The sequence below is a fragment of the Fringilla coelebs genome, assembly GCF_963513975.1.
Source record: "Fringilla coelebs genome assembly, chromosome: 2".
Classification (NCBI taxonomy): Eukaryota; Metazoa; Chordata; class Aves; order Passeriformes; family Fringillidae; genus Fringilla; species Fringilla coelebs.
Window position 1 is genome coordinate 15,179,499 of NC_140029.1, and position 22,970 is coordinate 15,202,468.

Here is a 22,970-nt window from a genome sequence, read left to right on the forward strand (position 1 = left end):
TTCACCATATCATACATACTTTCCCTGAATACTCTTCCGGCATGCACCAATTTGTAGCTGACCCAGAAGCAATGTCTGTCAATTTAGGAAACCTCATCAAATTTCTTTTTCACAAAATTGTCTGTCTTTCCCTGCATTAATGTGAACTTCTAGTACCCACAACCTCCTGTGGGCAAGGTGTTCTTCAGCTTGAACATGAACTGCACCAGCTCATTTTCTTTTTATCCAGCATCTGACAGAGATATTTGAGATCTTTGCTCTTGTTTCAGATTAAACACTGACAAACCTATTTCCTTATTTCACTCGACACAAGCTTTTATAAACCTTTATTATGTCCTGCTCCCAAACTGATAATGGCCAGCCTGTGTAACTGGCCCCAATTCAGAAGTCAGTTCAGGGATTGGAGTAATTTTTGTTGTCTCCTAAACTTTCTTGAATTCAACTGTATTTTTCTTAAGAGATTAAGAGACTGGAATTGCACACACATGGCATGACAACAACTGACACGGCAGCATAAGAATGCTTCTAAATTTGGTCTTGTATTCTTTTCCTAATAATTCCTAAGTGTTTCCTTTTTTGATCCCTACTGAATATTTAGCTAATATTTTTACAGAAATAGCTATCATTGCTGTAACATCTTGTTCCTGGCTGATAACAGCCATCTCAGAGGTCATAATTTTGTACGTGGAGTTATGTATCCAAGCCTCACAACCTAGAAGAACTTATCCTCTTTGATTTTGAAGTAAATCCCATTCTGCTCTAGAATGTTTTCCAACCAACTTCCTCAATCCTAAAACAGACTTGGCAAAAAACTAAGCACATATAATAAAGAAAATACCAAAACAGGTTCGCAAACATATGTAGCTAAGCAAGCAGCAAAATTATGTTGAAATATATAGCTTAAAGCAAGATAAAATCTTGCCTTGTATAAGATGTGTGTTCAGATTGCTTACCTCTCCTAGTATCTCTTTTTATTTTATTGGGGTCTTCATAATCTCCCACCCAGTTATATTCTACTGGCATAGAAATAGGCCTCAGCTTCCCTGGAAACAGAGGAAAAAAATTGAGATCATGCACCATAAGGCAGCATTAACCCAACATTCTTTAGAAGAAAGAACAAATTATGCGCTAAGCTGCAATTCTACAGGGTTGCTTACGAAAGAGGATCCAGCATTGCCTCTGAACAAGAGGTTAAGACAGGAATTCTGTTCTCTTTAACAGAAAAGAAGCAGCTAAGTATTTAATGAATTTTTTTTTTAAGTTTAGAAAATAAATCCAGTGCCCTACAAAGTCATCAATGGAATGACGTCTGACACTGCCAAATGCATTCAAATTACTTCAGTTTTCACTGAGCAGTATCTATTTCTTACTCTGGAAGCCCCTGGCACAAACATGGGAGAACTGTTTTAAAGCACATGGGAATTGTTGGTAACAGAAACTTGTACATATCACTGAAGTACCTTCACAAATAGTGCATCTGCTGGTGGGCTTACAAGATCCATCAGTGACTAAGTGAGAAAGGAAGGAGAAAACCTCTACACGTAATTTCTTTTGTAGAATTTCATCCACAGAAAACAAAGTACATTATTATTGCTAAATTCACTTTGACTCCAGACAGCAATAAAAAGAATAGCTGAAGACTATTCTGTCTTTTAAATTTTGACTGGAAGCTGCTGAATTGATTTTAAAAAATGCTGTAAACTGATTTCTGTTGAAGGACTTCACGTTTATAGCTGGAAACCAGCTAAATCAGTGTGCTAAGGAACTTAGTGGAGCCACTTAGAATGGTCTGAATTCTTTAGCAAGTTAAAGAGTGTATTGAAACAAAGTGTATGTAATTAATATATTGAAAAAAAACCAGAGAAGCATAGCACCTGACATATTATCTGACAGACTGAAAACAAAATGTTTTCCCAACAAGACCAGCCCTTGCTCTTTTTAAATCAATCTACCTGTCAAAAATCCAAAGAGCAAGAAAACAGTTTGATTTTAAAAGTAGCAAAGCTTAAAGTAAAAACTTCACAAGTCCTGTAAATTATTTTAGCAGAAAATCCCTACATGAAAGTCTTACTCTACATTTTGAGGTTAAATCCATAATACACTGAAAAAAAAGATACATGTTTATAATGAAAACAAATATTCAAACATGTCCATCTCCCTGCTGAAGTACTGTGTCCATGGAAAACACACCAACACCATTCAGGCAGCATAATGGTAAAAGTTTTTATCATCTCAAAAAAAAATATTGACAAAAAAAGTTGTACATTCTGTTCAGACCACAGGATCGGGCCACAAATACTTCACTACTCAGGGAAACCCTAATTTTCTCTTATCATTAATTTTACTATTTAGAGGCACATATTTAAGTCTGATTGAAGCTGGTGAGATTTAGTGCACACAGTCATTTCCTGAGTGGGGATGTATTCGGCTCAGGTTTACTTGATCAGAAACAGCTCTCAACAATTTCTTTTCCTAGGAATAAAACCTTTTTTTTCTTTGTGAGGTTAAACACACAGTATCTTATTAATAGGAGCTGCACACTTAATAAAATAGAAAAGCTACAAAATTGATTGTTAAAATCTGATTGTTATCAAGAGTAACAACAAATTTTCTGCAAAACCTTAAGCTGTTCAAAGTACCTGCTTTTGTATCTGGCATTAAAACTGCAATGATCAAATTTGTTTCTTTCCTTAAACTCAATATTCATTTGTTTGTTTCCTCTCCTAACAACCGCGTTTTTACACCCCTATGGATTCCCTAATCTCTCTTCCATCAAGAGGACACAGGAAAATTTTCATCTTGCCTGTGAACAGAAGCTTTCCAAGGATAATTAGCAGCAACTATGGAAGAACTCAAAGCCAGTAAGAGCAAGAAAGAGAAATATCTTTGTTAACATTGTCAAAAAATGTCAAAAGATTCCAGTAAAGAAATTACAAAGGGCCTTATTAACCTCTCATGAAGGAGAACTGAGAAAATTTTTGCAAAAAAGTTGACACATCACAAAATTAATGGTAAGTACATGTTGAAAATAATTATTTCTCTAGGCTTGGGAACTCTCTCTGACCTTCTTTAATGGATGACCATAAGCCAGAAGAGTGTTATTGTCATTTTCCAGATTTCTGTGAAACCCTAAGGCCATGCCTACCCACAAACCTTATGTTAACAAATGCCATGTGGGAAACTTTAGAATTTAATGCTGAAATGGTAATATTTTTAGAAAATACACTTAAACGAAAATGGACTTGACAATTCATCAAAAATGGACTTGAATTCATTAAAAAAAGTGAGATCAAAAGTGAAAGACTGTAAAACAAATGTGTTAAGTAATGACTGGTTTTCAGCGGAGCCTTTGATCCATGTCTTTCTGACCCGTTCTGCTAACAGAAAAAAAAAAAAAGGCTAAAAAAATTATCCTATAACAAAATAATAGATTCAGCAGTCCTTGAAGAAGAAAAGTGTTCTTCCCTCTCAACAACCAGTATTAAAATTTAATGTCTGGAACAGTGACTACATCTCTGTTAATGGAACTGACTGCAGCCACCAATTGTAATATTTGAAATACCAGAGTAATAAAAGTGATATATCCATTTTCAAAACTTAGCAGTTATTTTGCACAGAATGGGCATGGTTAGAAAACACTTGAAAACACTTTGAAATCAAAAGGATACTGAAGATTTTTCAGCAGGATAGTGTATTTGTGTAAAAAGAGTGCATTCTGTGAAAATGCAATTTTTCATGTTGTGCAAGCACATTGCTCCAGGTCCTGAGGATACTTTACACAGCTCAAGTTCAATTTATATCAAGGTTCCCAGGTGATTCTGGGGCTTGGCTGCATGATGTGCTAAATCTATGCTTCCTCATAATTTACATCTGTTTTTTTCACCAAGGGATATGATGACAGGATTGTTACAATAACCAACATACAGCTTGTGCTCACTTTTAAAGCTGAAGTAACAGAGCAGGTAGGTTGAAAAAATATTCAAGTGTGTGCTCAGCTAATACTATAGCAGTCAAAATCCTTTTTTAAACATGAGATTTTCTGTTCATTTTCTTCCACAGCCTAACAACTCTATGTCTGTAGAATTTTATACTTGGCAAGAGAAAGCCAGTTCTCCCAGTCCAAAGCTAAACAAGTTACCACACTAGGCAAAGGAAGAGTTCCAACAGTTTCAAGGGTAAAATAAGATGGAGTACAAGAGTTTGAGCATCAGAACTCTCACCAGAAATTGGAACTATATTCTCATCCTAAATAAGCCAAAATCCTGGAGGTGATGTAGCCCAAATACACAGGCAAAACTCCTTTTTGAACAACAATGTCAAATAATGAGGAACTGCTATATGTAAAAAGCCACCACTTGCAATACTGGAAGTTACAGGAGGTTAATACAGTATTACCAAAAAAAGACCACTTTCATCAGTAATACTTCAATTCTAGGACTAAAGAAAAATTATAGAGTTTTAGAGAGCAGTGCAGCATGAAAGCAGCAAGTAATCTCTTGGTAAATCTGAAGGGGTTTGATTGTTATTAAACCTAAGAAAAATTTTCCAAAGCTGAATTCCAAAGCTTATTCAAGTCTTGGCCTTATAATGAGAGAAATTCCATTCTGAATTTTAATAAAAAAATATGAGCTTCTGGTATATGTTTTTTTCAATAAGATGATACTGAAATATAGTCTGGAAAACTAAGCTGATAGCAAAAATATATATACAGAAATCCCATCAATTTTAAACTGGACTTACCTATCATAGTAAATATTTTTCTCTCTTGTAACAGAATAAGCCCTTTGGCTGAAATTAGTCTAAAGCAGTACTGAACTCTCAGCAAAATCAATGGCCACCAGAAATATTTTGTTAGTTAAAAACAAAAGCAGATGCATGAAAATCCTAAAATCAACAAATGGTGATTATCTTTATGAGATCAAAGCTGTACCATATGTCGGTGTGCTCTCTCTCCTTCCAGGACCACTTGTTCTTCCCTTCTCATACTCATAGCAGTACAAAACCGCATCTTCCTCAACCACGTTGAAGCGTTTCCGATATTCTTGGTCCAGAAACGAGTTTGGAGATTCAGATCCTGTATGAACTGGTTTGCCCACTATGTGTCTGCCAACATCGTCACAGGGGAGATTTCCCTTTTCATCCCTTCAGTTAAAAAGAAAAGTTTTTAATACATTGAGATAAGACACTGATTTTTTTAATACTGTGAATATTGCAATAAACAGGGGCCTGTGTCAATATTTTATACGCTGAAACAGATGAAATCCACCCCACATCAGAAGCACACAGTATATATGCATATATATGCATTCATATGTCAGCTACCTCACACCATTTCTGTTTGTTCAGTTCTTTACTGATTCATCCATCTCACTGATTTCTCTTGAAAAGTATTACAGAGATAAAAATTATGCACAGTTACTCTTTTCATTTTTCTTGTTTTCTTTCTGAAATCTACCTAGCACTTTGTGATTTAGGGCAGAGGAGTAATGTTGGCCTTACATTTCTAGACTTACATCGGATACTTTTAAGACTTGTCTACATGGTAAGCATCAGCAAACTCAGTCTGGCTCCTTACACTTAATCCCAGATCAAGAAGAACCAGGCACAGAAGATGCACAGACACCTGACATAGTTTTGCACAATCATTTCAGGTCTAGAAGTTGTATAGGTACATCCATGCAGTTTCACATACAGTGTGCAGCACCTGCTTATCAGCTGCTACCCCAGGACAGGGCTTACTTTGCACTTTGTGTCAGATCCCCATGATATTTTTGCTTTCCTCCACCCCTGTCCCACTCTTTGAAAAGGGAAACTAGTCAAAGGCATCAAACAAGAGAGCAAGCAGAGCAAGCAGTGCTGGGTTAGGAGTCCTTTCTTGCAGTAGATGAACCAGGACTCATCTAGTAAATGTGCTGCTACAACTGCATGGAGATGGCTGCAAAAGACCTGATCAGACAGTCATTTCTGGGCAGCAAAATGAAGGTAGTCAAGAGAGAAGTAGGTATTCAAGAGGTAACCAAAAGACAAGCTGGGCTGTATGCCTCTTGTTGGAGTCCTTCAGCTCCTGTGACGTTCCATGTGAGTTCCAAGCTGGCCAGCATGCTGACCCCTACTTCACCTGGCACCTTGAGACTCCATCTGAGGACCCAGCAAAGCCTCCTCAAGGCACCCAGGCAGCCATGAAGGATGAGAAAAGGCCATCCTGCCTTGGTGTGACAGTGCAGCATCACAAACCCCCCCGATCACTGGACTCACTTGGCCAAGCTGCTTTCCCAGAGCAGGCAAGGTGTTGGCTTAGTGAGGGAGGCTGGTGCAGCCCCAACAGGGCTGTGGGCTCTCCTCCAGTCACAAAGAGCCCTTCTGTGCTGACAGAGCTGGGGACCCCAGCAGGTAACAGGATGGAGACTGACATAAACCAGCCAGATGCTAACTGATGCTGCAACCATCAGGGGCTGGCCCAAGGAAGGCAGTGCAGCCTGACCTAGAGGGAGCTTTACTGCAAGCATGGAGTTAATACAGAGCCATCAGGGGAACACCTTTTGCCACAGCCCTCTAGAGATGAGGGCTCCAGTTCCCATCCCCAAAGGTACTTGATAAATATGAGCAGGCACTAACACACAACCAGCACTCCTAAGCAACCAGCACATGGCAAGTGTTGGTCCCTTTTTGTCATGCCATCCATGAGTGGATATGTCAGCAGCTGTACTGTCTGTGGGTATCATCACCAAGCCTTTGGGTTTTACACTTTACATCAAAATATCAAGTCTTTTCCTCTGTTCCAGTAACAAAAGGAGGCTTGATTGTTTGCTTTTCTTCCTTTGGAATGGCAACAACAAGCTGAGAAACAGATGTTGAGCAGTTTGATAATACCCAAAATACACACAAGATTTAATATAGTTAATCATGGACAAAAAACCTGATGAAATGCCCAAACAAATTATTCAGGAACACTGCACCCTATGTGACAGGTGAAATCAAGAATAGTCCATTTGGATTAAGCTGATGAAAAAATTCAAATGTACCAAGCCTAATCTCTCTACAAGATTACAGCTTGTACTAATATGTATTATAAGATTTAATCTGAATTGGTCCAAACTACTGCATTATCATCATGATTTAAGAGATGTTATTAAAAATAATCAAAATTCATTTGGAAGTTCTCAATTTCTACAGCAGAACTCAAAAACTGAAGAGTAGTGCATGTTTAGCAAAACCAATTTAAAAATGAGGATGCACGTCTTATAAAATAAAAATATTGAGATGGTAAACATAATGAATTTCAGGAGCACTAGGTTTTTACCATATGACTACTGCATTCAAAGAGAAACACACCTAAGACTACTCCTTGGTTGGGTTTTTTTTCCCCCCAGCTTTTTTTATGTTAATGGATTAGAATTAAATACTTAGTTATTTTCTGTAAATTTTCTGAAAACCATGTCCTTAAAATATTTATGTGAGCATAACAAAGAATTGTTATCAGGGAGGTAAAATATGTATTTGATTACTGTGCACAATTCAAGTGTCATGACTAAGAATGTTCTCATTTCATTTAAAAAAGAAAAGTTAGAGTAAACTAGAGTATGTGCTAGTTCAACTGGTTATACATGTCCCATTTGAAATAATTATTTTTTTCTCTGAGAAATATAAACCAAGCCAGGTACAGATAAGGCAAGGATAAGGAAAAGAACATGGGACACAGCTTAAGACTTCACAGAAGGCTTCTGACATCCTCATGAAGTCAAAATCACATTTGTGCCCTGCAAGGTTTTTCATATATCTGAAGAGTAAGAATTTATCATAGAATCTCAACTTCTCCTCCCCAGTAGGCAATTTAACTTGCCATATATCTCACTCTTGGACAAGCCCCTGGAAAGTCCTGTCAGTATCAGGTCACATATCTTATTAACTGGCTAGAGGAGTTGCTGGTAAGAAAGTCTAAGTAAACCTCAGCTACAAGAAACTCAGGTGCAAGAAAGAACATGCTGCCCTTATAACCTTTCCAAGAAAGGTAACTAAAAGAAAATCGAGAATTAATTTAAAAATACATTAACTGGACATATAATAACCTGTGTCTAAGATTATGGAAGCTTTAGGAATTCTGATTCCTCTTAAATACAATTCTAGACCTCTGGGCAGCCACTTTTTGCACTATTTGTAGGCCATAATTCTCTCAGAGTTTCAGGAGTACAACATCTGTGTACATTATGGAATTATACTGATTGTAAAGGTAGGCTGGTTGTGTAAAGGTAGGCTAATGAATCTGCAAGGAGGATCTGCTGCTCTTCTGACTCAGCAAGTCCTGAGACCTGGGAGAGATGAAAATGCCAGTTCCAGGTGGCAGGTCAGAGTATCAGCTGTACAGTCTGGGAACAGCATGGCCACTGCACAGTCTGGCTGAATGGCCACACTAAAAGACAAACCTGAAATTTCTCAAATATCGGAGAAAGAAAACACTATGGCAGGACTAAACAGTCCTGCTGCTGTTGGAGTTGAAAAGTTTCTTGCATTTAACTCAGGCTCCCTTGCTGCATTATGATTATTGGGCGAGGGGAAAATATGAGTTCCTTTCCTAGTTACAGATTCAGGGTTTCAGGTAACTTTTGCTCTTTGGAATGAGAATGAGACTGTTGCAGCCAGTTGATTACCCCATATTTGAGAAAACAGGGTACTGGACCTTCTTTTCTGAAGTCTACTGTCCATTTTGCAGACAAGATAATGATTCAGAATATCCTGATTCAACACATCTACCCTTAATAACCAGTTTACCTGCAAAATACAGTATTAATACAGTATTATCTACAGGGAAGACTAACAAATAGGTATGAACAGAATGGTCAGTTTCTTCACAAACATTTTTTTATCAAATTGAACTGTGAAATGGTCTTTTTTACCTTGGAACATAAGGTTCTGTTGGAGGAGGAGGTATGTAGAGATCCTGAAGGGCAGAGCTGTCTCTTTTTGTAGGCGTGCTGATAGTGCTGGATGGAGTAGCAACACTGCTTGTAGGGCTTCTAGGAATAAGAGGCTGGTTCAAAAGAGAGAGAGAAATAATCAGGATTATCCTTATATATTACACATTTTTATTTGTAAAAGCCAAAACCAGAATATAGTTCAGAAAGCTAAAGAAATAGCTAGCAGTTCAAACATTCTGCCTGCTTTTAAACTGACTAAAAACCCACTCATGTTAAGAGGACAGATCTACAAATGGACATGTATTGTGCTTATAAAATTGACTCCTCTGATTGCATCTTTTTCCCTTTAGCACAGCAAGTTTATTGCCAATGCCCATAAAATCAGTGATCACATGAGCTACTGGTGAAGCTTTCATGAGTAAATAACAAACAGAATCCAGTTAATTCCTTAAATAAACTAACATTGAAAAGAAAAAGTCTAGTGTTTACAGCAAAAGGTGCATAAGTAGGCATTAAATTGAATGTCAAGTCCTTCCATCTGCTCTACAGCTTAAGAATTAACTGTAAAAGCTTCAGCTTATGCCTGCAGATGCTGTTAAATCAGGTACTGCATCCTCAGAGCACAAATGCTATGAGAGAATCGACTGGAGATTATTATTACTATTCTTCATTCCCCTGGGTACACTCCTCACAAAATAACATTTACTCACAGGTAAATAAACTGTACCCTCCTTGCAAAATAATCATGCATTCTAGCTATCATTCCAGTCCACATAGGATCCTTCCTCTTAATCATGTTTTTTTCTAAGATTTTCTAAGTCTCTACACAGATGTAGAAAAATCAAATGAGAAGAAAACTTTGATTGTTTTAGTCTACCTAATAACACATCTGTCTATAAACAAAAGCCTTGTGTGGCTTGGTTTGTGTGCTAGCTAGACTCAGGCAGAAGAAAAAGAGCAGAACAGCAAGTACAAGAGTATCTTCATACACCCAAAAAAGAATCCAATATCAAAATATACTGAGTTCTGCTTTGAAAGAGTTTTTTCTCCTCCATCTTTTTGGAAGTTTATTCCTTGAAGAAGGAAGTGCTGGGATTAAAGAGAGCTCACTATACCTAAAATTTCGAACCTCACTAAGTACTTAAAGACACAAACATTTCACATTGTATTGATGGCAGAGAAGCTCTAAATGTGGACTGAATAGGTGCATAGAAAGATCCTTCTCCCAGCACTGTTACCAATACTTTATAACAGACCAAAAGGATATTTCTGTGCAGAATAATAAGTTCTCATTTTCTAGATATTAATCTTGACCCTGTAGCAGAAAACCCAAAAAGTTTAAAGCAGGATCATTGCCAGAATGTTGGCCTTTCATCAGCTGGCGATAAGAGATACAAATCTATGCCTATCAAGCCAAGGCCCCACCACTGTGTCACTTTTTACAATCTGTATGTAGGAACAATAAATATCACTCAGGAAACCTCATCCTTTTGCCAGTTACTGCCTTGTTTTGGTACAGAGCTGTGTTAGGTGCTATGTAGCCCTAACAAAATAAAATACATGCTTAAAATTTGCTTGTTAAAAGTTTGCAAGTCCACCTTTAGAGCAACAGCTATAAACTGACACAAGTTTTCTGGGTTTGAATGTTCCAAATCTGTCTCCTATAAACAGTGATACTACTTAACTCTTCTGTTGCTCATTAGAGCTAATGTGAGTATCCTACAGCCAGGCCAAAGAAAGACTGCCAGTATTTACAGGAAGAAAGGGAGAAAGACACACACAAAAACCAGACAAGTAAAAGACTTTACAACCACTAAAAACAAGACAAATCTACAAAAATAAGAATAAAATTGGTGGCAAGAACAGGCCAAAAACCCCAAAACAATAAAAAACATCCTAAACACCCCCCCTCTCTTTTTCAAAGAAACAAAAATCTTATCCTTTACATTTTCATCTGTGAAATTGTAGCCATAGGTGTCTTTGAACCACTCATTTTGAACCCCAAATACAACAGTGTTTGCTACCTTTCTGATACCCTGCACTTCTATAACAAGAACACTTTGTGGCTTGCTGAGTGGTCTGTTGAATTATTTTTCATTGTAAGCCAAGAGGATTTTGTGACCTAGATCCTGTTTACACTTGTTAAGCCCAAGCTGTTTGCTCATGGCTCATACCAGCAGAAGCACTGAGAGGAGGACAAACTGTGTAGATGGGTTTGCTCCTCTCCATTTAGAGGAAGAAGTCAAGCCTTTACTTTACCTGCATGAAATGGGAGGTAAGAGGAGAGGGGGACTTGGAGACCAGAACTGTGGCAGTGAACATGAGCTTATGGTTTATCTTACATAGGGAAAATAATGTTCAAGCATAAAATTGTTCTGGACTTACAAGAGTTTGATGTGCCTCTGGTGATCCTGACAAGCTGCTGGAGGACACAGGGAAAGAATTTCCCTTGTGTTACAGCCTAGAATACCTGGCTGCAACTATATAAATTCTAATGATGTTGCCCTAAATTGTGGAAAAAGAAAAAAAAAAGCTGAAGTCTGAAGAATCTGTTTGGTGTAACACACAGCCCTGACATACAAGTCAGTTTGTCCTCCAGGCAATTTGCTGGTTGATCCTGGAAATCAGTTTGGGTTTGGACATCTTTGACAAATGTGCATTTTGATTTATCTTCCAGCACAGGAAGGTGGTTGAAACAGTGAGTACAATAGGAAGAAATGGGATTCAGTCTAACTCAGAAAGCCACAAGCTATCCAACTTTCTGAAGGCCAGTGGCTCCCTGTCAGACACTGTCAGAGGTGAAGACACAGTGTAACTGGGGACACTGAATGATGGTGGTACCTCACAGGATGGCAAAGCAAATTCACTGTTCCAGGGCACCTGGAGCTCCCAAGGGGACAGAAATCGTAATCCAATCCAATCCATGTGGAGGTACAATCCTGTAGGATTGTCCCAAAACATACCAGGACGTCTCATTTATTTTCAATATTTCTTTTGCATTGCCAAACTCAACTCTCTGCTTATTTCCAAAGAAACAGAAAACTTGTCCAATTAGAAAAAAAGGGAAATCCCAATTTAAAAATAGGTGACCCTATTTAAAAAGAAAAAACCCAGTATTTATCATGACTATGCCAGTAAATCAGTAGGTTTGTAAGAATTTTTACATGGTAAAAACACTTAAATGGTCACTCCTGATAGTAGCTCAACACACTGAGAGCCTTGCTGTAACTACCACCTTGTGCTGTAGAAGGTCAGCTTTCATTTTTATGTACAGAATGAAAAAGTCTTCAGACCCCTCTGGTTGAAAAAAAAGCCTTCAGAACATGGCCTAGATGTATGGTACATCTACATGGCATTTTGCATTGAAATTGAGAGACCTCAACTGTTCAAGTCAATCTGGTCACATGCAAGCAACCAGCTCATGTAGCTCTCTGCTTCAAGGGCAGCCACTCAGAGGGCCACATGCAGGCACCTTGGACACAAAGCCACATGCAACTTCAGTCAAGCATTTCTCAACTGGATGCCTTGGAGATCAGTGATATGACTGATTTAATTCTCTTCCAAGGAGTAGAGATTCTCCTGCTGCAGTTCCTTCTGGCAGGCTGGCCAGGGCAAGTGGGATTGCTGAAACAGCAATAAAACTAAAACATTTTCAGTTCTAAAGAGTTGAATACTTAGCCCATAGGAAAAGCCTGACAGAGAAAGTTTGGAAGTTACATATTAAAACTGGAACAACCTAAAAATGTCCCACAAATGACCCTGCATCAATCTTAATCCACAATGACAGACACAAAATCTATAATTCAATATATTTTGGAGTACCATTTCTCAAACATTTTGAATGCACCACCCTCCCTCAGGTTCATTAGTCTTTACAGAGCCTTCCCTCAACTGTTGCTTGGCTGCAGAAAAGGAAAGCAACTGTCTTTACTCATAGCAGCTGGGAAAAAGGAAATCCCTGTCAGCACTGACTGACAGCACACAAGTCCCCTCCCTTCAGTAGCTGTTCTGTCCCTGCTTGGCTCTGCCCTGTGGTCCCCACCTCCCTCTTGCTAACAGGACCCATTTTGCACCCCCAGTCCTGAACAAACTGAGAGGGTGTCCCAGTGAGTCAGCATATTCTTTTTGATTTTTCTATCTAACAAAGAATGTAATCAATATTTAATATATACTATCTAAAATTCTTTTAAATGTTTTTTAAAACTTTTTGAACCTTTCATTAACCCCCTTGGAAGCTGAAATGTAAGTCTGAGAAACATTGCTCCAAAAAAGACATGCAATTTTTCAAAATATAAGCAAAGTTAATACAAAATTTTAAATGTCATTATCTTTACACAGTATTTGCATCAATAAGCGGATTTTACTATCAATACATTTTTCATACTGGATCAAAATTACAACAATACATGGAACAAAATGTTTCCAATAAAATAACCTTTTTATGATAACAATCATGACATGAAATAATGAGATAATGCAACTAATTCACAGTTCATTTTAACAGTGCTACAAAGAATGCCCAGTTCCCATACAGTTAAAAGACAACTAAGTAATTTAAAAGCAAACAAGTGAGTGTTTTATTGAAATTTAATAATTAAAATGGATAGGATCATTAGTTCTAGTCATAAATGATGAAAACAGTATATAGCATGTGTCTAGATGAATGAAGGAGGCAATATAATCAAATAAGAAAATATACTGAATAAAAATAATAAAAACAGCATTTTCTTTTAAACAAAGGGCTTCTTATTATTGCCTTTCCTTCTTAGAAAATGAAAAGCTCAATATGTAACAGTGGAAATATGATGCACATCTAATCCAAAACAAACTCTGTTAGAAAAACTACAGAAACTGAGCTGCTGGTGCTTTTAAAACAGTACAATTTAATCAAATACAAAACAGTACAGAAAACTATAAAGATATACAAAAGGTGACATTTAAAAAGGCTTGGTGAAGGAGGGGTCAGGAGGTTTTTTTCCAAGTGAACACAGCAGATGTGGCTGGCAGCTGGACCTGCCCCATCCTCAGTGCCATGAGGAAGAGCCTTCTCACTGACACCAGCAGGTGCATTCCAAATTAACCGAAGCATGGCACAGGTTGCTCTAGCACTCTTTTTCTGTATTGAAAAAGAACTGGATGAAGAGTCTTCCACACTGTAAAAAAGTCCATTTTCTTTTGAGTAATTAACAAAGCATTTTCCAGAAGACAAAGGAGAACTTCGCAGCTCGGTTCTTGCTAGTGTGCTGCCAGCAACTTACACAAAATTTCATATGCTCTGAGAATCTTCTCTATTGAACTTTCCACATTTATTCCAACCGCACTTGAAGGAGCCTTCCTTTGAAACCTCCCCAGAACAACACAAAGTGGAAAGGAGAAATAAAACAGACAATCTAGAGTAGAGGAAATTTATTTCAGTCAGGTTTTGAACCAGACAAAAATTTGGAGTGTTCAAAGATAAAATCACCTCTATGTCAAACAAGGAAAATAAAAAAAAATAAGGGTTAAAGTTAATCGGTTTGTTCACCATATTTAGTAGCAGTCAGAAATACAAATATTGCAAACTGCAATATCATTCTAGGTTCTCACACAATGGATCAGCCTATCAAAAAAAGTAACTGAAAGGCAAATTTAGTAATGTTTGTCTTGCAGGCATAACACCTTAATATTTATGGTACAATATCGTATTAATAAATTTGTGAAAGGCAAGCACTAAATTCCCCAAGGCCACAGCTGTCTAATTCAACTGTTGAAAAAGCAGTAACAAAAAACACAGGCTGAAAAATCCTTGACTTCACAAATTTGGACATCATGCATCATGGGAGAACCTTGATTACCAGCAAGAGGTTGGATAATGATGGATATTAAAACAGACAATCAACTCACTGAAAACACACACACAAAAAAAATCCCCAATCAACCAAACAGCACTTTCTTTAATCAGGACACAAGGGGGGAAAAAAGGAGTTTTTTATTTCTGTACTGATTAACCTTAGAGCTGGAATTAGTGCGCTTGTAAATACAAACTCATTATGTAATGGTGCATGGTATAGCCAAGGGCTAATTGTATTATTTTACTGTACATCAAACCATTCCATTTCAGAATGGCTACACCAGATGCATAATTCTTCTTCTTTCTTTCTCTCCCCTAACCTTTCATATTTATTCTAAGGATAAGAATATTCATGAAAATAATAAATATAAATGTTTCTGCTAAAAAGGAAAAAAAAGAACTCACAAAGAATTAAGAATTAATCAATAATTATGTAGCCTGCATTTAACTCCTAGTTCATGGCAAGACTGCAGTGTGAAGGCAGAGCTATTCAAAGAAAACAGCTGAAAATTCTAAGAAACATTTATGCCAATTAAAAACCAGTTAACATCTGAATGATCTAAAGGCATTTTCCCCACTTGGAGACTGTGAATGTTTGGCTGGCAAATGGCTAACCTAGATCACTAACAGTGGGCAGAAAGCTCTTAAACATTTCATTATCAGTTTATTGTTTAACTCCTAGGACACTCTCACCCACACACAAACCAGCTCGATGCACTGGTGGTACACAGCTGCACACTGCCTGAGCTGGGACCCCCATCGAGCACTTCCCCAGCTCACAGACATATTTATTATCTCTCCATTAAGTCTAGTTTGTCATGCAGCTGCAAATGGCAAACTTCACATTCTTAAACACAACTGCAGACTGAACAAGCTGAATGTCATTTACCAAAAATGCCTCTACATTATTCACTTTAAGCTAAAATTAAGTTTCAGAGGTTCCCAATTTAAACATTACAATGTAAATTTTAATGTAAATGAGTCTTCTAATTTATTACACTGAAATATTTGCCTTCTATGCCTATGGCATCAGCTGTTAAACATATTGATTTGTGGGATAAATACAAAAAACATGTCTGATTTTGTGTCATCCTCCTTACATTAGGGCACACTTCCACCTTCCCACCTCATTCATCACAATATGATTAGGTTGTGACACCACATTTTTCCTGTGTTCATTCTATTTGCAGAAACAAAAAGACCACAGCAGGTTTTTTTGCTGATCCTATTTCCCATTTTGTCAGAATTTCACTCTATAATCTATATCTCATTCTATAATCTTTTGAATATTTTACATTTCAACAGAATTATTACTGAGTCAATTTCCTTATGGCTTGTGTCTGCTGAATAATACATATAGTTCAATTAACTAAATTCTGGGATGACAGCACATTTGTAACTTTCTCAAACATTTCAAGACATCCTGATATGGGAAAACAAATTAGCATAACCTCCCCTGCTTGCAAAGTTGATGTTAAGCAATGCTTTCTTTACGTTTTTCTGGTATTTGCTATCACTTTCCTTCCTCTCCTCTCACATTACATCCCAAGCTTTATTTAAGAATAGCCCCTTTATGTGAATCAGGAACCTAAGAAATTTCAGAACAGCCAGAGCAACAAATTGCAATTGTTACACTTAGAATTTTTCTGAAGATTTTTTTTCAGACCATTAGTTAAATAAATATAATTTCTTCATATCTGAACATCTATAAAATTACACTGCACTCGGACTTCTTTTGATGCTTGTTATTGATAAAATATACAGTACTGATTTCCCACTTAGGCTACACTTAAACTTCACTATCAGCTGACTTTAACATCTGTTCAACTCTGATCTGCATAAAGCAGCAACAGAAATTTCCACATTATGCATCTTCTGAAGTTTGCACTTCACCCTGGAGCTTTGTCCCCACTCCGCCTACTTAAGAAAACTGTTGTTTCTCACACTAAAATTATAAATTTAAACAGACACACATATGCCCACTGCACACATAAGTGCTGAATGAGGTTTTGGCCTTTTCCTGGTGTCATGTTTGATAAAAATCAGAATAATATCATCATGATACCAGAACTGTATCTGCAATGTTTAACAGTATCTCTATTTGTGTTCATATTAGCCTTGAAAATATTAATATTTTTCATGCTAACAGTAAGAACTGACCCTCCCACCCCAATACTCCCATTGCCCCCCATTCCCCAAATCTGTAAGATTACAGAAAACCACTATCTAGGGTCAATGTCAACCAGAAAAGATAATCTACATTCAAACTAGCTGTCCAGATTCCCTTTATCATCAAATGCAGAGAGAGAGGCATGTGCTGGGGCAAATTCACCATATCTTAAAGGCAGATCAGTCAAACACAGGCCAAGATGAATGGATCAGTAATTACTAATGCATGTCTGCTGGCCCAAGGGAGTTTAAATGAGAAACCTGAATGACATGTAGATAGTTACATAGAAGATCTAAAGTTGATCAGTTGAGTAAGACCCAACTACATGTCATACATAAACTTTGGATGTGGGGTCTGCAGCATAATTATTCGAGTAATAAATGATAAAGTGAAGCAAAATGGAGTATTTAGGAGCCTGGCCCAATTCACCTGAAGAAATACCAAACTCACCCAAGCTCAGGATTCAGACTGAAAGCATCTGACCCCATTTAAAGCAATGATGTGTATTTTAAAATTGTATTTATATTCTCACTAAAGCTACAGAAAAAGCTGTTAAGTATAGACATTCAGACACTCATTTCATGCATCCAGATTTGCAATTTTATCTCCAGATACTAATTTCTGGTTGAAAGTTTTTGTCACATGTTTTTGTCGCATTCAGCTGTTTATATCTGAAAGGTCAAAACACCTCAATCATTTAAAATCTTAGTTTCAAAGACTCTAATGCATTTCACCATTATATAAATATTTATACACACACACACACATACATATATACACACACACATATGAAAGAAGTTCTTCATGGCATTAGTTTTTAATGTATCTCCTAATATTTCAAATGGCATAAGACCACAGACAATGGCAGTGGCATTTCCATATCCCATTTTCCTTTTGTCCAAACTTTGCAGAAGTCATTTCCCTTTCATATGTACTTAATTTTTGATTAAAACTTTTAGTGTGGTAATAAAAATGTCCCAAAGAATGCACTCTCTATGCAAACAAAATAAATTTCTAAAGCATATTCTGTTTGAACTGAATGGAAAAAATTATTATTAGTTGGTTCCATCAGTTAGTTACATGCCTTAATCAGACTGAACAGAACTTTTATTTCCTAGAGTAATCCATCACAGTGACATTTTATCCTAGAGTTAAACATGAAAGCTTTAATGAAACCATTCCATGGCTTCCAGCACATTGCAGGTTTACTAAAATTCCGTGCCCAGCCAGACATCCTGTGCTACGCCTCCTTATGTGCAAGCCTTTGGCCTCAAAGACAACTTTGACACAAGTACAGCTTTCTTTACACGAGGAAATTTTGACTGTCAAGTGGTTTATTGAATACAATCACCTCATAAATTTTCCTATAATTTCCATCAGTGAGAACTCAAACATTAATAACCTCTTTTTTGAGGTTATACTGTACTGAGGTCTTCACAAGAAATCAAACTAAAATTTATCACTTGTGAAGTAGTGTTTGTCTCTCAATAGCTAGAAAAAAATATCTGAGGCTACTTTTCTGCATTGTAAAACACTGGGATGGTTACTTTTTAACTTTGTAAAGTTCTAACAGGTTTAATTTCAATTAAGCTTATGAGAACAAATTGCAGAGAAATAATTTCAGAAACAATTTTTCAAAGTATACAAGAGTAAATCTATATGCTGCTGAGGATGAAGCACAATAAAGCATCATTGAGATAATCTGTAGTTAAAATGATGGTGTATGACTTATGATTAAGCTTCATTACCTGCAGAGCAAGGGGCTTCCATCTCATATTTTTCAGTAAAGCTGGTGCTGAGGTAAGCATGCTCTGAGGTCGCTTTTTCAAAGTTAAGATAACACCACTCGGATCCTCTCGTAGTGCATTCACCAAATTTTTCAACTGCCACCCCACCTGGTAACCAGTAAAATCATTACAATAAAATTGAGGTACATTATTCAATATGTAATGTTCCCTTTTTAAATAAGATTAGTAAATTACATAAAGGAGTGTATATATATCATAAAGGAGATTAACTCTAGAAATGTCCAAACTTAATTATTGCATAAAAATCACATAAAATAATTCTATAATGCATTAAGATGTATATGCATCATTTCAGGTTTTAGAATTAATAACTGTTATTTCACTGCAAATGCACAATTAAATCTCAAGTTGTTTTCAAACTTAGCTCTGGTTCATAGACTTTAGAAACCGGAAAGTTAAAAAGCCCTGGCTTTTGCATGGACAGTTCATTTCAAAACGAAGCATTTTGTACTTTGTGGTTACTACTCAAAGTTCACTAACCCCATGCAGTCATACACTACTACTCCTAGCAGCTTATGCAGGCACAAACCAGTTCAGGAAAACCTACTCTTGAAGTCAGAATCACAAGGCCTTTTCTAAAATAGTGCTTCTTTCATGATGATTTCAGAAACAAATACAGTATATCAATGACAGAAATGTAGTCCAGTCACTATGTATTAGTCCAAAATAAATATTTTCTAATTTAATTACAGAATTTTGAAATATTTTAAAATTAAAACCTTGATTAAAATGGAAAGCAACAAATTTCTATTTATAAATGCAAGGAGTCTGAGTAATTTATTTTGCATTTTTGGAAAAAGGACTTTAAATACTAACATTTTAATTTATGACAATGGTTTTAAGTCTGAATATGGCCTGATTACCAGGTACCTACTGCAAAATGCTTTAGGATAGTAAAAGTATGCTTTTTCAAGTTTGGCACCTAGACTGGCAATACACAGAATCATACATCCCTTCAAAATCTTGGCCTGTAGACTCAGAAAGTGATTATTTCTGTAAATTTTCTACCTCTTTTTGCTCTGTCCCCCACCCCTGCCCTGCTAAACAAACAAATAAATTTCCCTAATTTGTAAATTATCACAGTTATGGCTGTTTTCCTTCTTTCACAATTTGTACAAGAACACTGTCAAGAAGAAAATCATCTAGCTGATAAGAGAAAAAACAAAGATCTAGAACTTTGAAGTGATAAGGTTATTTTACATTTGAATAATACATTTGAAAAATTGAATTAGCAGTGTGAACAAAGAGCACAGATGTTCTTTATCACTGGTACAGTGCAAAATGACACAAACATATGTTACCTATGCTTAAGCAAGATAATCACATGTAGGTTGTTGTTACTTATTTTGTACCTTATTCCCTATTACACCAAGTAATACCTCACTTTGGTTAGCATCACTTCTTTTAGGAACTGCTTCTCCCAAACAAGCCACTTGAGCCAACACTGCTTTTACCAACAACCCTGAATCACAGACGTGGCTCAAATCCCATCACCCTTTCTTCAGCTCCTGTGAACCTACCTGACCTGTTTCCACCACAGCAAAGCCCAATATATCCAGGATGCACTTCTACAGTAAGATTATTGTATCCAAAGAAAAAGGGTATTGATAACATGCATCTTTATAGAATATTTTTCAGCTTTCACAGAAAACTTCTAAGCATGCTGAAATCCTTATTTTTACTCCCATGTACTAGGCATATGGCTATTATACTTCGAACAAAATGAAACATTAAATGAACAAATTCCATCTCAATTCTCACATCCCACTGAAGTTTTTATTGTGTTTCAACAACATTTAAACAAAACATCTTCAAGCCCAAGCTTTGTCTGTAAGGACATTGCAATCTTATAAAAAAATACCTTGCCATTTACAATACTGTTTTCTTATTTTAGAGACTCCCACCACTGCTTAGAAGCAATATATTCCCCACAGTTACATAATGTCACTGTGGGCATATGTGAGGTTTCATTTGCTATCCAAAAGAAGGAATCATTGGCCTGCAGTTCATGTAAGCTATCTCTGTACCTAAGGTACTGCACACTGTAATTCCCTAATGCAACAACTGAGGAGGGATTCGTGGAGCAGAATCCTTCTGCTGAACAAAGCAGCACAAAGGAGCCTTGAGGAGAACATGACCTGACCTCAGTTATGGAGTCAGGATGTAAAATTCTTCCCAATTAAGTTGGTAGGACACTGCATGTGAAAACTGTACTTTAAAGCCATCTGTTTCTCACTGAAATAGCCAGAGGAATATAAATAAAATTGGGGCTTTTCGGCTATGCTAGCATTTTAAAAATATTTTAAATGCACTTTCATACTTTGCAGAGATAAACTGCCTCCTGTATTTGAAATATGCATTACATTGCAATAAATGGGAGATTATCTAGTCTCTTCATAAGAGTTTGGGGGATTAAAGAAAAAAATAGCTTCAAAGCACTAAATCTGATGTATTTAATTTAGAAGCTCATGAATAAAAACAATTTAACTTAATTTTTCACAGTGAAATTCTGAGTTTACTATAAATTTCAAATGAAGTTCATCCTCTGCTTTTATCCAGTTCCCTGACAAAAGTTTTCTGGCTGTTCAGACAGGCTTTGATAGCTTCTCATAATCTGAACAAAAAGAACCAAATTGGCCTAAGAGGAACAAGTCACATAAAAGGTAGTCAACAATCAATTGAAGGAAATCAATGTCCACATAGGAGGCCTGGTTTTCAGTTGCAGCATAGTTCAGATCCTCTCAAAATTCATTCTGATACACACAAAACAATTTGTTTTTGAGGAGGTCAGGCTGCAAAGCAGAAAAAGCAGGGACTAAATCTGGAACTGAAAACTCTTTTTCAGGAATCCACTTCAGTGACATGTAATCTACTCTTTAACTACAATTTGGTTTTATTCTCTCTAACATCTCCTTTCTCACTACCACGGTTAAAAATGTGCAACTTCTAATCATCAAATTTTTTGGGCAGAATTTTCTAAGTTCATATCACATCCTTTGCTATCATACCCTTGCCCATGGACTGCAAAAAAGGAAAGTAACAAGTAAGTTTCAACGCTAGTTTGAAAATTCAATATATACATTAAAGGATTGTATTAGCAGACAACTTTACTTATAGCAAAATAACCTGAGCAATTAATTTTGAGCGCAGTGCACTATGCTGACCAGGTGGCCATTTTTATGGGCCAAGGAAGTTACTGTTGCTTGCTTTAAAATACATACACATTGTTAAACTAGTGCCACCTAGAAGCAGCAGTCAGGAGAGGTGTCTGATAGCAGCCTAAGCCCCGGGCTGGCTTTTGCTGCCCATGCCTGAATCCCTGTGCAGCTCACGGCCACGCGCAGGGAGGGACCAGGTGAGCCACTGGTGCCCTGGGGGTCTTGGTGAGATGGCTTTGCCAACATAACAGCAGCTCTGCTGGAGGAGTCTGCCAGGGAAGGGGGGACAGAAGGGGTGAGCCACACCTAAGGACCAGCGGCCCAAAGCCAGATCCACAGTGCTGCTGGGGTGGCACGGGCAGGGGCACCGTGCTCCCAAAGCAGAGGGAACCCTGCACAGAGACACAGCCTGCACACAGGGTGCCTACAGCACCAGCATCAGGCCACATTTCTCATTCATTTCACCACTTGATGCCCAGGGACTGTGGCCAGGCTGGGAAGCCTCACCAGAGTGCTTCAGAGTCACTCAGGACACCCAGGTTGCTTCAGCAGGGCAAGACTGGGCACACGGGAGGGAGCCCTGCACAGCCCTGACACATCCTCCTCATCTCCTTGCCAAGCACCCACTAACCCAAATCACAGGAAGCTTTAGCAAAGGGTGCTGTTAGAGGTCCCCATCCACCACCTGGAAAAAAACATGCTTCTGAGCAAGCCAAGATACATTTTAAATGATCTCTCTATGCTTCTTTGGCTTTCAGCAAGCGCATCTGGATGACACTATTACAACAGCCTGAAATTAAACTTTTATTTTGAATTCCTATTCTAAATTGTCAAGAACTTCACTTTTAAATAATTAAAAGTTGCTCTTAAATAGGTTTTTTTTCCCCACATTAATCTATTACCCTTATGACAAGCTTAGAAGACTGGCAATAATCTTGCTTTTTCTGGAAGTAAGCACAACCATCCATTGAACCTTTTTTTCACTCAGCTGCACTCATGACAGTATTCCCATATTCCTGTGCTCATTCATGAGTTCTGCTGTATGTTATGAACCAGAAAGGAGATCTGTAAAGTATTAACATGCAAGCAGCT

The 22,970-nt window shown here is 37.3% G+C and overlaps 1 protein-coding gene across 3 annotated transcripts in view; it reads right to left on the reverse strand.

The window, feature by feature from the left end:
• The window catches only part of CNKSR2 (connector enhancer of kinase suppressor of Ras 2), a 204,684-nt gene that overhangs the window by 74,672 nt on the left and 107,042 nt on the right, over positions 1–22,970 (reverse strand). For 2 of the 3 annotated variants that reach the window (XM_084201130.1, XM_084201128.1), the window contains exons 9-12: positions 18,661–18,807; positions 8,892–9,025; positions 4,931–5,142; positions 954–1,043 (exon numbers count right to left, since the gene is read on the reverse strand). In XM_084201130.1, coding sequence (XP_084057256.1) covers positions 954–1,043; positions 4,931–5,142; positions 8,892–9,025; positions 18,661–18,807 — 583 coding nt within the window. The remainder of the gene's footprint in view (positions 1–953; positions 1,044–4,930; positions 5,143–8,891; positions 9,026–18,660; positions 18,808–22,970) is intronic. The other variant, XM_084201129.1, reaches the window with a different exon arrangement.